This window comes from Helianthus annuus, chromosome 17 (genome assembly GCF_002127325.2).
Source record: "Helianthus annuus cultivar XRQ/B chromosome 17, HanXRQr2.0-SUNRISE, whole genome shotgun sequence".
NCBI lineage: Eukaryota > Viridiplantae > Streptophyta > Magnoliopsida > Asterales > Asteraceae > Helianthus > Helianthus annuus.
Window position 1 is genome coordinate 5,308,701 of NC_035449.2, and position 15,733 is coordinate 5,324,433.

The 15,733-nt window shown below is 35.5% G+C and overlaps 1 protein-coding gene across 1 annotated transcript; it reads right to left on the reverse strand.

Annotated features, from left to right (window-relative positions):
• Window positions 1-481: 481 nt before the first annotated feature.
• Window positions 482-3,878, reverse strand: LOC110922284 (transcription factor bHLH71). Its single transcript, XM_022166594.2, has 3 exons — window positions 3,347-3,878; window positions 2,079-2,507; window positions 482-819 (listed from the first exon to the last, which is right to left on the reverse strand). Exons 1-3 carry the CDS (start codon window positions 3,821-3,823, stop codon window positions 709-711), a joined length of 1,017 nt encoding a protein of 338 aa, XP_022022286.1. The 5' UTR covers window positions 3,824-3,878; the 3' UTR covers window positions 482-708.
• Window positions 3,879-15,733: the final 11,855 nt, after the last annotated feature.

A 15,733-nucleotide genomic window follows, 5' to 3' on the forward strand; every position in this document is an offset into this window, starting at 1 on the left:
ATGAATTCAATAAAAAATTCAAATACAATAGTTTTATAAATTTGCACTTATATCATCATCATCATACTCGGTAAATCTCATCAATAGCAAAATTAAGGTAGAGTCTGAGGAGGGTAAATTGTAGACAGCTTTACCTCTACCCGATAGGAATAGAGAGCCTGCTTCCAGTGAGACCCCCGGCTCGATAGTACTTTCACATCAAGCCTTGGACATAAGACACATAACACTCAGCAATTAAGACAAAACTCGATTAGTGCATCTACTCTCTTGTCTTTCGGTTATCACTTATATATTCAGCATTATTTATTAATTACTCTTGCAAACTATTTGTTTGTTTTACTATGTCAGGTGGTTCATATGACCAAAAAATACTCTCTCTCTATATATAATATATATCGCACCACTTGCTATTTTTTTTGTTGCGAGAAAATGCATATACATTGTGTCAGAATGCCAATTAGTAACTTTTTATACATGTAGATAACATAAATAATTCACCATTGATGCATCTCACATATTAATCTCACATCACTCAGTCAATCTTTGAAAACATCTTAACTCAACTAGACAACTACTGTTATAGATGAAAGTAAGAATAGATTCTACTGTACGTGCATTACAAAGAGAGAGAGATAGAAGTGATGGTGGCATTATGGTGTTTTACAGAAGCCCAAAGGGGTAAAATGGTAAAGACATAAACAGCTATTTCTAGTTTGTAGAATCAACACATAGGGTAGCTTCCTCCTCAATTATTCTGAGCATCTGGTGGACTGTACCTGCTATCTCGTCTGCTGAGTTGAGTCTGCATCCTTCTTCCACCTGCAATATTTTCATGCTTATTTTATTATATATATGTTGAATATTTCCTTAAAACATATTTACAAAACAAACAAACCAAACTACAAGGCAACTACGTTTATGGAAACCTAACATCCTTTTCTATCCATCATTTCCAAAACATTAACGGAATTAGGTCACATTCACACCTGGTGGAATTCCCCAAAATACCCCCAAAGTCCTCATTATTAGTAGGGCTGGCAAATCGTGTCTTCTCGGGTTTTGACAAGTCTCTGATGACGCGTATATCACAAGTATTAAATATGGATGCAACTCGTTTAACTATTTAATATCTAATGTCTATAACACAGTTTTATATTTTATGTACCAACAAAAAGAAATGATGGATCGTAACCTCATAATTTTATTTATTTTAAAAAAAAACTAAAAAATCATATTGTGTAGTTTTTCAGTAAACATGTTTAATCGTGTCTTATTCAGATATCTATTGCCAACCCTAATTATTAGTGTCTTTTTGATAAATTATTATATAGCACTAAGTCTAAATTTGCAAGAAAATAAATACTTTGATAGTTATGTTATACAGCAAAATGATATTTGTTTCTAATGTCAAAACTAGAAAGTACTAGTACTATCTCAAAAGCTAAATTTTTTAATTGTGAAGTCGTCCAATGTATAGTCACTTTCATGTCCACACTTTTGCATGAACAATATATACATGAAGCATTAATTGTTTTTGTATATGTTATGCAAACATGCATTGAAAAGAATTGACTATAGTTTATGTACTAATTAGGGATGAAATGCATAGTTGTAACATTACAATTACAAGTTTACAACCATGCATTGTATTATTGTAACAGATTGAGGATACTGTACATTAATCCAGAACTGTGAGAAGTGCATTATAACACTATATATAACACTATATAACACCATATAAACACCGTATAACAATATGTAACACCATATAACACGATATAACATTATGTAACATTATATAACACTATATAACAAATATAACACTATAGTTTGTCTGATAGCATGTCTATGATAGATGCATAGTGTTATATATTGTTATACAGTGCCATATAGTGTTACATAGTGTTATATGGTGTTACATATTGTTATACTGTGTTTATATGGTGTTATATAGTGTTATATAGTGTTATATATAGTGTTATAATACACTTCTCACACTTCTGAATTAATGTACATGATCCCTACCCTATATTGTAACATACTATACAAAGTTACAAACCAATTAATTTTTAAAGTACCTTAACACTGATGGAGTAGAGAACCAAAGGGTCCAAGGTGGTGACATTGAGGTGGAGCACTGATAAACAAAGTGTTTGAAAACAAGCCACCATTTTCGAGAGCTGAGTAAGCCGTTTTCGCGATAGGATCCGAAGATTAGCATGTGTTTCGATCAAAGTAACTTCGATATCCGCAATTGCTGCCTTGCTTTTTGAAGTGAACTTGTTGGGAATTTGAGAGCAAGTGTATTGTGGGTATGAAAAAAACTGTGAAAATGGAGGGGCAGCTGTTGATGATGATGATAACTTTGTTAAATTTCTATCATGTCCACCATCTTCTTCTTGTTGTTGTTGAGTCAAGAGGAATTTTTTAGCTTCTAAAGACTGCAAGAGATGTTCAAGCTCCTTCACAAATTCTATAGCACCACCAACTATGGAAGCTTGGTCACCCTGGGATATATAACACAAGTTATATAACATTATAACACACCATCATTTGGTAATAAAGAAATAAGTCTTTTGGGAATGAACTAATTATTATTGATATAAGTCTAAATAATTAAGTCAACCATGCATATGAAACTGTAACACTTTGGCATCTTATGGTTGTTCATTGCATCCGACAAATTGACAATAAAAGGGATCTCTAAAAAGAAGAGAATGCTTTTGTAGAGATCAACCACTGTTAATCACAGTGTTTTAAGATTGTGTACCAATGTACTATATATAAGAGAGAGAGTGTGTGTGATTTGAACCTTTGGCTTATCCTGTTGCAAACCATGCTGTTTATATTTACATAATCAAACTCCAGCATAAGCTACATTAAGCTAAAACTTTAGCTAAGCTGAATTATGAAAAATTTAAAATATTATTCTATAATTATTATGAAATAGTGCAAAACAACCTTGAGACAATTAGAAGCTAGATTAAGCTAAACTTTTAGCTAATGTGAATTATAAAAATTTTAAAATAGTATTCTATTTTTTATGATATACAACAACTTACACATTTTTGTCACCAAAAAGTGAACTGAAAACAAAGTTTTTCAAGATATCCATTTGTAGATAAGCAAGAAATGAAAAGGAATTATAATTGAGTAATAAACTATTTTTTTAGAAATTCAATTGGTTCTATTTAAATTCCATATCCACATATCCTAGATGTGTTTTAATTTTAAAAACATTATCTCTAAATATTATACTATTATATATTATATCCAAAACCCTATATTCAATACAGAAATTTGGATCTAGATTTACTCAAAAATAAAATAAAAAGAAATTACAGACCCTTTGGACGTAAGATTCCGGCATTAGAGACCTCATAACGGCTAGATGATCATTCATCTGTTTCCGACGATTTCTTTCAACTGCAATGTGAGTCATTCTTTGAGTTTCAGCTTCTTCTTTGTTCTTGCAAACCCTAGGTCTTCTTCTCCTCTTCTTCTTTTGTACTACCCCTAAATTCTGACAGTTGTCTTTAATGCTGAAGTTCTTTTCTTGGATATTGTCACAGCAGTAAGCTTGCACTGCCATAGACATCTTAGCAGTGGTTGTTGAAAGAGAAGAGTTAGAACTCATAATATCCATGGTAGTTGGTGAAAGTTCTTGAGATGAAAGATTAGGGTTAGGGTTCTGATTTTGGAGGTGGAAGAAGAAGCTGCTAGCGGTTTCAGATGAGTCATTGCAGGTAAAAGGGGTTGCAGAGATGGTGTCATAGATTATGAAGTTGAGGAGTTCATTGGAAGAAAGTGTTTCTAAAGCCATACTCTCTCTCTCTCTCTCTCGGTTTGCTAATGTGTGGCAACTTTAGGCTTTTGTGTTTGTTTACATACATCTATTTATATTATATGAGTGAAGAGGAGTAGTGTAAGTTGTGTAACCCTATGCAACTATTTACAATTCAGTTATTTTCTTCTCTTTGTTTAATAGTTTCTTTAGACTAGATTGACTAGTAATCAATTATTGCCAACATATGTGTTTGAATGGTTAAAAATGTCTTAAAACGTGCTAAGTATGTAGGGAGTTGTTAGACACTTGAAAGTGGTAAACTTTAAATCAATGAGAGTGTGTCATGTCATTCAACTTTAATTGTTTAAACTATGCTCAAAAGTGTGTGCAATGGTTATACACTTCATGAATTGGTAAACTATTTAAAAAAAAGGAAAAATGTGTGATTGGTTGAGAGGACATGGACCCCACCACACACACCCCCTCTCTCCCCTTCCCTCCGTTCACCGATTCGGTATCAGGTCACCGATGAGAAAGATCACCGCGCGGCAAAAAGGGTTGGCGGCGGTGTTACCGTGTGGCAAACCCACTTTACCGCACCCCTTTGCCGCCCACACCGTATACCCTAGTACTAAAATTTTGAAATGGTTTATTATTTTATTATATGACACAAAAGGTTGTAGCATTACTTATGAGCCAGTTCAGATGAAAAAGATATATGTGCCTAGCCGTGTTTATCTGCCGAACGCACCACTAGTTGAGAGTTTTGCAGCTCTTTTAATGAGTCGAAGACAGGACAAAACTAGTGACCTTATTAAGAGAGGGATTGGTTGACTTATCCTGGAGCAACCGAGGACGCCACATAAAGCTTCGAAAGATGACTTTGTGACAGTAAACTCATATAATTCTATAAGTATGCATGAAAAACAAATATCTAAATCCATAGTAAAAATAGAGAATGAATTTGAGATGTAAAAAGTAAAAATCCAACTTTAAGTATTATTAGATCTTATATTTTTACATGGAAGAATGACAATAATGATGCAAATTATTGTGTTATTCATTTGTACTATACTTGAGTGATAAAATAAATATGGAACAAGTTATGCCCTATAGGTGAGGAATCCTCTTGATTATTTTCGTCCATGTTGGGGAATTTTATAAAACCGGATAATCAAAGAGGCATGCAGTCATTCTTATATCAAATTATTTCGGTGGTTCTCCCAAATATTTCAATCGGATACAACTCTGATTGAGAAATCGAACAACAATATGTTTTGTATTGCAAATTCGTGAATGAACCAAAAGAAACTGCAACCAAAATTGTCTGAGAATTTTAGGGATAGGGATGAGTAACTTCCTGGCATTTATCTTTTTATTTTAAATAAAAAGCCTCCAAAAATGCCTGGCACCTCAACCCTAGCCAGGGGCTCTGCCCCTTGGATCCCGCTAGGGGCTGCCGCATCTTGAACCCTGCTCCCAGAGGTGCTGCCCCATGACACCCGCCAAGGGGGTGTTGCCCCCTAGAACCCTCATTCGGAACTGCATCCGAACTCTCGAAATTATAACCACTCGAATAAGTGTGCACTTCACACCTCCTAACTAGTTCGATGTATATTATAATTCTCTTTGGTCACCAAGTTAATTCCGATTACACTAAAATATCTATCATTTCTTCCATATATAAGATAGCCATTTGTTGCAGCTGCATGTAATTTGAGGGTTTTTTTTGGTGGGGGATTTTCAAACTTCCACTACTAGAAAATCTGAAATTTCTTACACCAGTTTTCGTAGGAAATGCGTTACAAAATAGGCTTTCCCACACATTTGTGACAAATACATGATGTAGGAAAATGCCTCGTAGGAAACCTGTTTCCAACGCATTTCTTACGCAATTTCCTACCCATTTCCTACAAAATCGCCGTGTCACAAACTGCTACAGATCTCCTACAACAATTCATAGTTATTTTTAATATATTATTTATGATAAATATTAATTATTATATTTTCGGAATTTTTTTAGCTACACATTTCCGACAAAAAAAAAATTAAGAAATTTCATTCAGCATTATTCGTGACAAATTTCTGACAGAAAAATAAAAATAGTTGTTACAACTTTCCGACAAAAGCATTATTCGTGACAAATTTCCGACAGAAATATGAAAATAGTTGTTACAAATTTCCGACAAAAGCATTATTCGTGACAAATTTCCGACAGGAAAAAATTTTAGAAACTACAGGGACTACTTTTGTAAAAACTGAAACTTCAGGGACCAAAGTGTAAATATTTCAAAAATCTGTCAAAAAGGGGGTTCTTCCTTAAAGAACCGGCCCTTGGCAAGGATCGAACTCCTGACCTATCGTTTAGAACCGCAACGCCTTAACCAGTTTATCCTCATACTAGGAGCTGTTAGAATATGAAACTTAATTCCTTTTATATACTAACTAGAATATAACTTTTTGTCGGAAATGTGTCAAAGGTTATGACACAATTCTGACGGAACGATTAAATCAACTAAAAAATAAACTGTTTGTCGGAAATGTGTCACAAGTTGTGACACAATTCTGACGGAATGATTAAATCAGCTAAAAAATAAATATTTTGTCACAAATGTGTAGGAAATATAATAATTTTTAATTATTATACTAATTTTACTATTATATATAAATATAGAAGTGTATACCCTTGTATTTATTTTTAATAAAATTAAGTAATATGACTTACTTGTCGGAAATGTGTCACAGGTTGTGACACAATTCTGACGGAACGATTAAATCAACTAAAAAATAAACTGTTTGTCGGAAATGTGTCACAAGTTGTGACACAATTCTGACGGGACGATTAAATCAGCTAAAAAATAAATATTTTGTCACAAATGTGTAGGAAATATAATAATTTTTAATTATTATACTAATTTTACTATTATATATAAATATAGAAGTGTATACCCTTGTATTTATTTTTAATAAAATTATGTAATATGAATTAGTTGCCGGAAATGTGTCACAGGTTGTGACACAATTCTGACGGAACGATTAAATCAACTAAAAAATAAACTGTTTGTCGGAAATGTGTCACAAGTTGTGACACAATTCTGACGGAACGATTAAATCAGCTAAAAAATAAATATTTTGTCACAAATGTGTAGGAAATATAATAATTTGTAATTATTATACTAATTTATTATTATATATAAATATAGAAGTGTATATCCTTGTATTTATTTTTAATAAAATTAAGTAATATGACTTAGTTGTCGGAAATGTGTCGCAACTTGTGACGCAGTTCTGACGGAATGTTTAATTAAACTAAAGAATACATATTTTGTCACAAACTTGTAGGAAATGATTTCATAATCAACCTTTTGTAGATTATTTCTTACAGATCTGTGACGCAACTGTCAATTAATTAGGGTTTTTTTATTTTCTGTGATTGTTGCGTCAAAAATTTGACATAGAATTTTGGAAAAAAAAATCGTAGGAAATTTGTCACAAATGTGTTTGAATCTGTGACAAAAATAATTGTGTAGGAAATTTCCGTAGGAAATTATGCACTTTTCTAGTAGTGTTCATATGGAATAAGTCTTGTTTTTCTTTAATTAGTTATCAGTTATAAAAATTTGTTGACGATTTGATAACATATATATAAGATAAACTTGAACACATTTTATCGACATTGGTAGTAAAGTTACCATTGCGCGCTTTAGTTCCAAGTCATCATGATAGATGTTTCGTTAATCCATGAGTAAATATGTTTTTCTTTAATACCGACTTTCACAATTGATTCCAAAGCAATAGGTAAACAATTTGGAGTGTCCTCAAAGGCGACACCGGTGGTAATTAGTGGTGTACTCTGTAGCTAAAAGATTACGAATATAAATTCTAAAGTGTGCCGGCTGGTTTATATTCCCTAAAAAATTAGGAATTAATGTTAGAAAAAACAATTTAGAGTATTTTAATTGAAAAGAAGAAAAATAGGTAGCATTAACGAGAATTGCTAGCTAATTAAAAACAACAAAAAAAATAATGCAGAATCTACAATTTCACCCAAAGACGAGCAATATACTTGTCAAAGGGATCTTGAGGCGAAATCGTAGACCTCTTCCGGAGATCATCAATGTATCGAATGATAACAAGAGACCATGTTCTTTCCCATTACGGATCGACTTCTCAAGGATTCTTCTAGACTCTCTCATCTGTTCTGACATATTCCCACAAAGCTAGGCCAGATGAGAGAAAAACTAACACTTGATAACATATATTAATTATAAAGTATACTAGGATTAAAATGAACGAACCCTATAACACACTAAGATTTGTTTAATGTTTACTCTATATTTTACGTTTACAATTGCCATAGTTTCTATATATAGAAACGTCACCTGAGATATGTCCCTAAGTTAGGTAATTCAGCTGGAAGTGGCTTGACCTCCGATCTACAAAACAGAACACCGTTAGAACTCGTCACAGGAATGAGTTATTTCTGTAACCACCCTCCGGCGTGAGAATAAGTATTCGTCAATGGGAGTGAAAGTATTTGAGATAGAAAGAGAGAGAAATAAAGAGAGTTGTGATGTCGTTACCTCGAGATGTATCCTCCATATATACTTTTCGGTGGATTAGGGTTTCCCTCAAAGTCGGGGAGTTAGTTGTAAGATAATCCCTACTTTCTAGGAGATATTGCAAATCTTCTATTTGCGTGGCGACATAACGATAATATTCTTCTTAATTACGTCGCATTAATGACGGTTTATCCAACCCGGGATGACCGAGTCGGATCATTCCTCCACATGTCCCCCCAATCAGATGCTATTGGAACTTTGCATGGGGTCGGATTTAATAAAAAGAATAAAACCCATATAAAACAAAAAAATAACAATGATAGCGATGAAAAGGTACAATAGGGAAATCACCTAGCAGCGTTTGCTGTCAAATGACAGGACACACTAATGAGTACCCGTGTGAACACGTGTCCCCTTGGACTCAAAATCTGAATTTCGAAATAGGGAATCTAAATGGTATAAATAGGAGAAGTGCCTCACTGGATGAGAATTTTCCCCCAACAACCAATCATCATTTCCACTTTCCTCGACATTCCTAAGGTCCCAAAGACTTCCAATCAGATTCAGGCTAACGACGCTCTGTATTGCAAACGGAATAGGGCTTCGTTTGATTCTCTGATAAAAGCCTATGACACTAAACCTGAGTGGCACCCAATTTTGCCATCGGAGAAGGACGCCGTCTTTCCCCTTCGTGACGACAAGATCACATTGTTTGCCGATTTTTTTCAAATTCTGCAATATCCGGCTTCCGAACTTCCCGTGTCAATCAGGATCCTTCTCATATTATAATCCCCTACCGTGGTGGTGATAAGGAGAAGGTCAGCGCTGAGGTTTATCCAAACCGGAATGACCGAGTCGGGTTCATTCCTCCACACTATCCAATAGATTTAGGTTATATCAAATGTTTATATTGTTGATAGTCCATTGGAAGCTTTTTAATCCATTTTAGATAAATATCCACTAGATAGGATTTTATCGTGTTTTCCAATCCACGAGAGTATTTCATGTCAACGCCCAAAATAAGTGAGTTGACTCCAACCTAGTTTGTTTATTTAAATTATTTGTCGGTGGATTCGACTAAAATTACTTGAGCACATTTAAACTTAATTTTAACATCTGGCATCTCATATCACTAATATTGTCCGTTTTGCCAACGACGAACTCACAAATATGTTTTTTGTTGCCCTAGTGGATATATTCCAGAAGGTCACCAATCCTGATAATATAGCTACCTAAGACTATCTCCAATGCATCTATTAATTGGAGGGATGCCCTTGAAGGCCCTTACAAGCCCTTAGACTATCTCCAATGCATCCATTGGAGGGATGCCCTTACAAGCCTTTGAAGATCCTTACAATTGGAGTGCATCTATCCTAACATGCCCTTAGGTTAGATGCCCTTGTACAAGGGCATGGGTTTGCGTCGGTTCATGCGATGAGGTGGGCACAAAGTAAACAAAGAAATGTTTTATTTAAATATTGTGTGTAATGGATAGGTAATGAGGTGAAAATTAAGAAGGGTAATGATATTTGTAGGGTTGGAGATGAAATTGAGGTTTTTAAGGATTTGTAAGGATATTATGTGGCGGATGATGTGGCAGCTAAGGGCGTCTAAGGGAGCGTTTAGCCTTGGAGATAGTCTTAGCATTGTGAGATTTTGTCCATAGATGCCCTTAACATCTAAGCCCTTCCACAAGGGCTTTGTTTATGTAAGTGAGTGGGCCCAAAGTAAAAGAACAAAATGTTTTATTTTAATATTCTGTGTAGTGGGTAAGTAATGAAGTGGAAATTAAGAAGGGTAAGGATATTTGTAGGGTTGGAGATGAAATAAGGGGTTTTAAGGATTTGTAAGGATGTGACGTGGCATCTAAGGGCATACGTAGCTAGGGCTGTTCAAACCGCTCGGCGCTCATCGCTCGCTCGACACTCGTTCGAAAACTGCTCGGAAAATGCTCGTTCGATTTGACGCTCGGTTGTAAATGAGCCGCTCTGCTCGGTTCGATTTGTAAACGAGCCAAGCATGATCAAAGGTCCGCTTGGCTCGGTTCGGCTCGAATTATTATTTTTAGTTAGTAAATATTCAAATACATATACACATACATATATAAACATGTATATACACAAATATAAATTATATATATATATATATACACACACCTATATTTATACAAACATACATATATACTTAAATATAAATTAAATTTATAGTTTTATATACTACTCTATTAGATTTTGGTCAACTATATACAAATTAGAACTATATCTGTACGTATTAACTCGATCACGCCAATAAAAAAATTAATATCAAATCTATAAGTTAAACCCTAAACAGATAAACGACAATCTGCTCATCGCCTCAATGTTTTATGTCGTTACACTAAGTCAATCATCTCTTCCTCTCAACGTCATTGTTCGTGCAATATGATCATCGCCTCGACGGCCAAAACATTGTTATTCATAAGAATATTATTATGCCATGAAATGTGCTTGTTTATTAAGACATAATAACTTGAGACCCTACATTGTCACTATTTCTCTCAGCAAATTTAAATCGGGCGACACGGTTGTCCAAATCGCTCGAATTTCGCTCGCCGCTCGCTCGAAATATTTACTGCTCGAAAAATGCTCGCTTGATTTGTTGCTCGGTTTTAAATGAGCCGCTCCGCTCGGTTCGGTTTGTAAACGAGCCAAGCACGAGCAAAGGTCCGCTCGGTTCGGCTCGGCTCGTGAACAGCCCTATACGTAGCACTAGAGATAGTCTAAGGAGCTTAATTAACTGTGAATTTTTTGATGAATTACACAATCAATGTGTTCAAAATACATTGGTGATATTTAATACGTGACATTCGTTATGGCCATGTATATATTCCATTGACAAAACATAATAAAACAATGTAGAATTTGTTTTTAGGTGTTACAAAATGCAAACCAACAATATTTTTTTTATATTAGATTTGTGTCGTATTAAAATTCCATGTAGTAGTTCAAACAACGAGAGCATTGGAGGTACCAGGCTGTGCTTCCCAAAATCCATCATATACGATGCATATCCAATATTGCATCTAAATTGTAGATTTATTTGTATTGTCTTTCGTGCAATCATGTGAAACCACGATGTACACAAATGAAGCTATATTATAGGACAATTACATATTCTTGATAGAACATGTCACGGTAGATAAAAAGTTATAACCCTAGAGATATTGTGCAATAATAGAATTTCACTTTTAAAGTAATGTGTATATGAGGCATTTACCTTTTATTTTCTGAATCATATTAAAGTCTCTTAGATAGATAGCTATATTTAAATAAAAGCAAATGGTTTTGTGCCATTTTTCTTTCCGGACCATAAGATATTGTTTGCAAGTCCATTTAGAACTTTGCCCAAAGCTATAAAGTAGGTGATAAAGCTGTCTGTATTTTATAAAGATAGACAACCTCTTCAGTGCGGTAAATATGTATTTGAGAATTTTTAGTTGAAGGTAAAAAAGATAAAATCTAAAGAAAGTCAAACCTGTGGATAATAATTGAAGGATGGGCTAATCGGTGAAATTTTGTTTGTTTGTTAGTTTCACTTTTGTGATGTAGAAAAGCAAGACACCTTTAACCCGTCTCACGTGCATCATATCCCTATGTTTCTAATTTTCAACCATTTTTATATTGTATTTACAATATTAAGAAAAAACAGTTTTACAAGAATCAACAAGCAATAACCAACTGGGTAGCCCAGTTGCCCACTGACACCCACCTCTTCCTAGAGGTATCGGGTTCGAGTCTTGAGAGTGACATATGTCGCCCAAGATAAGAACTCAGCATGGGAAAGTCACCGCGGAGCTAGCTTGGTCGGGTAGCGACTCCCAAAGTGAGATCACTCCGACGGTTGGGAGGACCGTGCACTACCCCCACCCCAACCCCAACCCCAACAAGTAATAACCTTTCATGAAATGACCGCACTCTGGTGACCTTGTTATCGAACGAGCCAGATCTAACAAAATATGTATTTATGTAACATCTACAACGCTTTTCTGAATATTAAATATTCACAAACGCCTTGTCAACTTAAATGCTACATCTTTTTCACACACCCTTTCTCTATATACATAAATATATATAGCGATAAATAAAGTAAAAAAAGATGTGAAAATAAAATATTCGTTTTTTTACATTGTTTTGAACACTTACTTTTTATACAAAAATATTGAATAATATATTAAAATTATTGTTTGTGTGTGATCCACCGCTCTCATTTGTAACAGGCATGAAATCTCGAACTTTGTCTACGGACTTCATCCCCAAACCGAGCTCATGACGTTGGTCATCCAGATTGGGGGGGGGGGGGGGGGGGGGGGGGGGTAAAATTTATGTTGAGCTCAAGTTGAAGCGTTAATGTAAATGATCTAGTGTGCTTTCACTAAAATGATGAGTTTCTTACATTGTAAGACTACCTCCAATGCCCTTAGATGCTCTTACAAGCCCTTACCCATGCCTTTAAATGCCCTTACAAGCCCTTACCCATTGTAAAATATTATCCTTAGACTAAAGGGTATGGAGAGGATGGGCTTGGAGGGGATGAGCCGCCACGTAGGCTCGGCTTGAAGGGGATGAACCTAGGGGGGTGGGGGATGAACCCCTTTATATATATATATATATAGGGAGCCGCTAGAATGAGAACCACCTCGAGTTGTAAGAACCGCGAGAACTACACCCCACGGAGGGGCGTTCGCCGCGATTTTTTTTTACAAGTAGATGTGTGCATTATAAACACGGCCGTAAAAAATCACGGCGAACGCCCCTCCGTGGGGTGTAGTTTTTTACACCTCAAGTTTGGTGAAAAAAAAAGAAAAAAGAAAAAAAAATTAAAAAACACCAAACTTGAGGTGTAAAAAACTACACCCCACGGAGGGGCGTTCGCCGTGATTTTTTACGGCCGTGTTTATAATGCACACATCTACTTGTAAAAAAAAAATCGCGCCGAACGCCCCTCCGTAGGGTGTAGTTCTCGCGGTTCTTACAACTCGAGGTGGTTCTCATTCTAGCGGTCCCCTATATATATATATGTATAGATGTATGTGTGTTAGGAGAGAGGATGGGCTAACCCGGCTGTGGGTAGCCGCTTGAGCCGGGCCGGACATGAGGGGGGTGGTGTGGGGGACCGGCGCCGGTCCTAGCCGGGCCTCAGCCGGCCCCCATACCCATTAGTCTTAGGGCGAGCGGGGTGTATTCGGTAAAGGAAATCGGGGAGGAGGGATGCCGATCGGCAAAGCTCCGCCAACAAAAGCGGTGAAGAGAGAGAGGGCAGATATCGGTGGTGGGTAGGGCTGTTCATTTTTATCCAAAACCCGAAACCCGACCCGAATTCAAATCCACCCGAACCCGAATTAGCGAATACCCGAAAAACCCGAACCCGAGAAACCCGAACCCGACCAACCCGAACTTTAAATGGTTCGGTTATTGGGTCACTTTTTCCAGGCCAAAAACCCGAACAACCCGACCCGAAAAACCCGAAACACGAAACCCGAAAGAAACCCGAACATTTATTGTTTTTTTTTCTTATAAAAGTGTTTAGATTTTGAGTCTTTAATAGATGGAACACTAAGTTTTGGGTTTTTTAAATATTATAATAGCATATTATCAATTAATCTTTGAACTTTGATTATATTTATAAAGTAACAATATGAATTTTGATGATATTTTTAAAAAATAACATTTATTATCATTTTATATCTAAACCCGAAAACCGAATAACCCGACCCGAACTAACCCGAATAACCCAAACCCGACTAACCCGAACTTTAAATGGGTTGGTTATCGGGTCAATTTTTCCCAGAGAAAAACCCGAAGAACCCGACCCGAAGAACCCGATACCCGAAGAAAAAACCCGATGAACACCCCTAGTGGTGGGCTGCCGAAGAGGGGGGAGGAGAGAGGGAGGAGAGAGAGAGGAGAGAGGGAGACTTGGTCCAATCACATCTTTTCTTTTTTTTTTTTTTTTTTTTTAAAAAAAACCCAATTCACCTAAGAGGGGAGTGGCGCCATCGAATGGGGGTGTTAGGGGAGTTTAAGAGGGGAGTTGACGTGGCACACGGGGATTGGTTTGGCGTAAGAGAGGGGACTCACCTATTAGGTGAGCACCCCCTTCACCCTTAGGAGCCCTTGGCAACTATGCCATTCTACAAGGGATTTGCTTTTCTTGTTTTTGTATGTAGGTTGGGTCCAAAGTAAAAGAAAAAAAATATTTTATTTGAATATTGTGTGTACTGGGTAGGTAATAAGGTGAAAATTAAAAAGGATAAGGATATTTGTGGTTTTTTAAGAATTTGTAAACATATAATGTGACGGATGATGTGGCAGCTAAAGGCGCCTAACAATGCTCGTAGCATCGAAGATAGTGTAAGTGGATATCACTCTTGCAAATGCTAACCAGTTTAAGAATTATTTAAATTTGGCAAAGTTAATTATGTAGGTTAATGGGGCGATTCTTTTCAATTATATATGCCAAAAACCAATATCTTTATAAAATGTAATGTTTTTTATATGATATAAGGTCATTTGTTTATATCAACAATTAAGTTAAAACCATTTTATGAGAAGCATGTAGCAATTAAGCATTTCTTAAGGGCCATTTTTATCGATATATTTCAAGGAAAATATAGATATACTTATTTTCTAATTAATTGAATAAAGGAGATGTAGGTGTTGCATGAGAAAACAACGTTTCACTCTCCCTTTCTATAATTAATTACCTATAGGACCAGGTGTTGTGATTTATGTGAAAGTTGAAAAAAAAGTATGTCACATAGGCGTCGTGTAGATGTGATCAACTTTTAACTAATTGAATACATACCAATTGAATCTCTATCGTAGAGCACAGGGTAAGGTTCCTTGTTAACTAAAAAAATAACTCTTTTATCGACTTATGAATTTATGATTGTATATTTGTCATTCTCCTTCGGTAACTAGATTTGCTTTAATATGTCCAATTCTATTATTCCGGTTCTTATTAACTTGTAAAACATTTAACTTGTAAAACATTTCTTAGTTTAGAAAACTAGTAAATATAATCACTCAGTGCACTAACACATACATGTGTGCATATATAAAAATAATTAATTATTTTATATATCCTTGTAAATTAGTTTCGCTCGATCTCTAGAAAATTGTAATGTTTTGTTGTCAAAACTATAGACACAAAATCACACAATAAAACTAAGGGTATTTAACCCTTGTAGATAGCAAGCTGCTTTCCTCTGTTGTGTGTATCTATCAATCTATGGACGGAATCAAAGATGTGGGGGGACCAAGATTTCCTCTACAAGTACGCTTAAAAACAATACAAATCCAAGCTCTGATAAAAGCGATCTTCTGTGTGATAAATAGTTTTCATT

Coding starts and splice junctions, on each gene's coding strand:
- LOC110922284 (XM_022166594.2), bottom strand. CDS start 3,823: ATGGCTTTAGAAACACTTTCTTCCAATGAACTCCTCAACTTCATAATC. Junction 2,508..3,346: donor CGGAATCTTACGTCCAAAGG/GTCTGTAATTTC, acceptor TATATATCCCAG/GGTGACCAAGCTTCCATAGT. Junction 820..2,078: donor TCTACTCCATCAGTGTTAAG/GTACTTTAAAAA, acceptor AAAATATTGCAG/GTGGAAGAAGGATGCAGACT.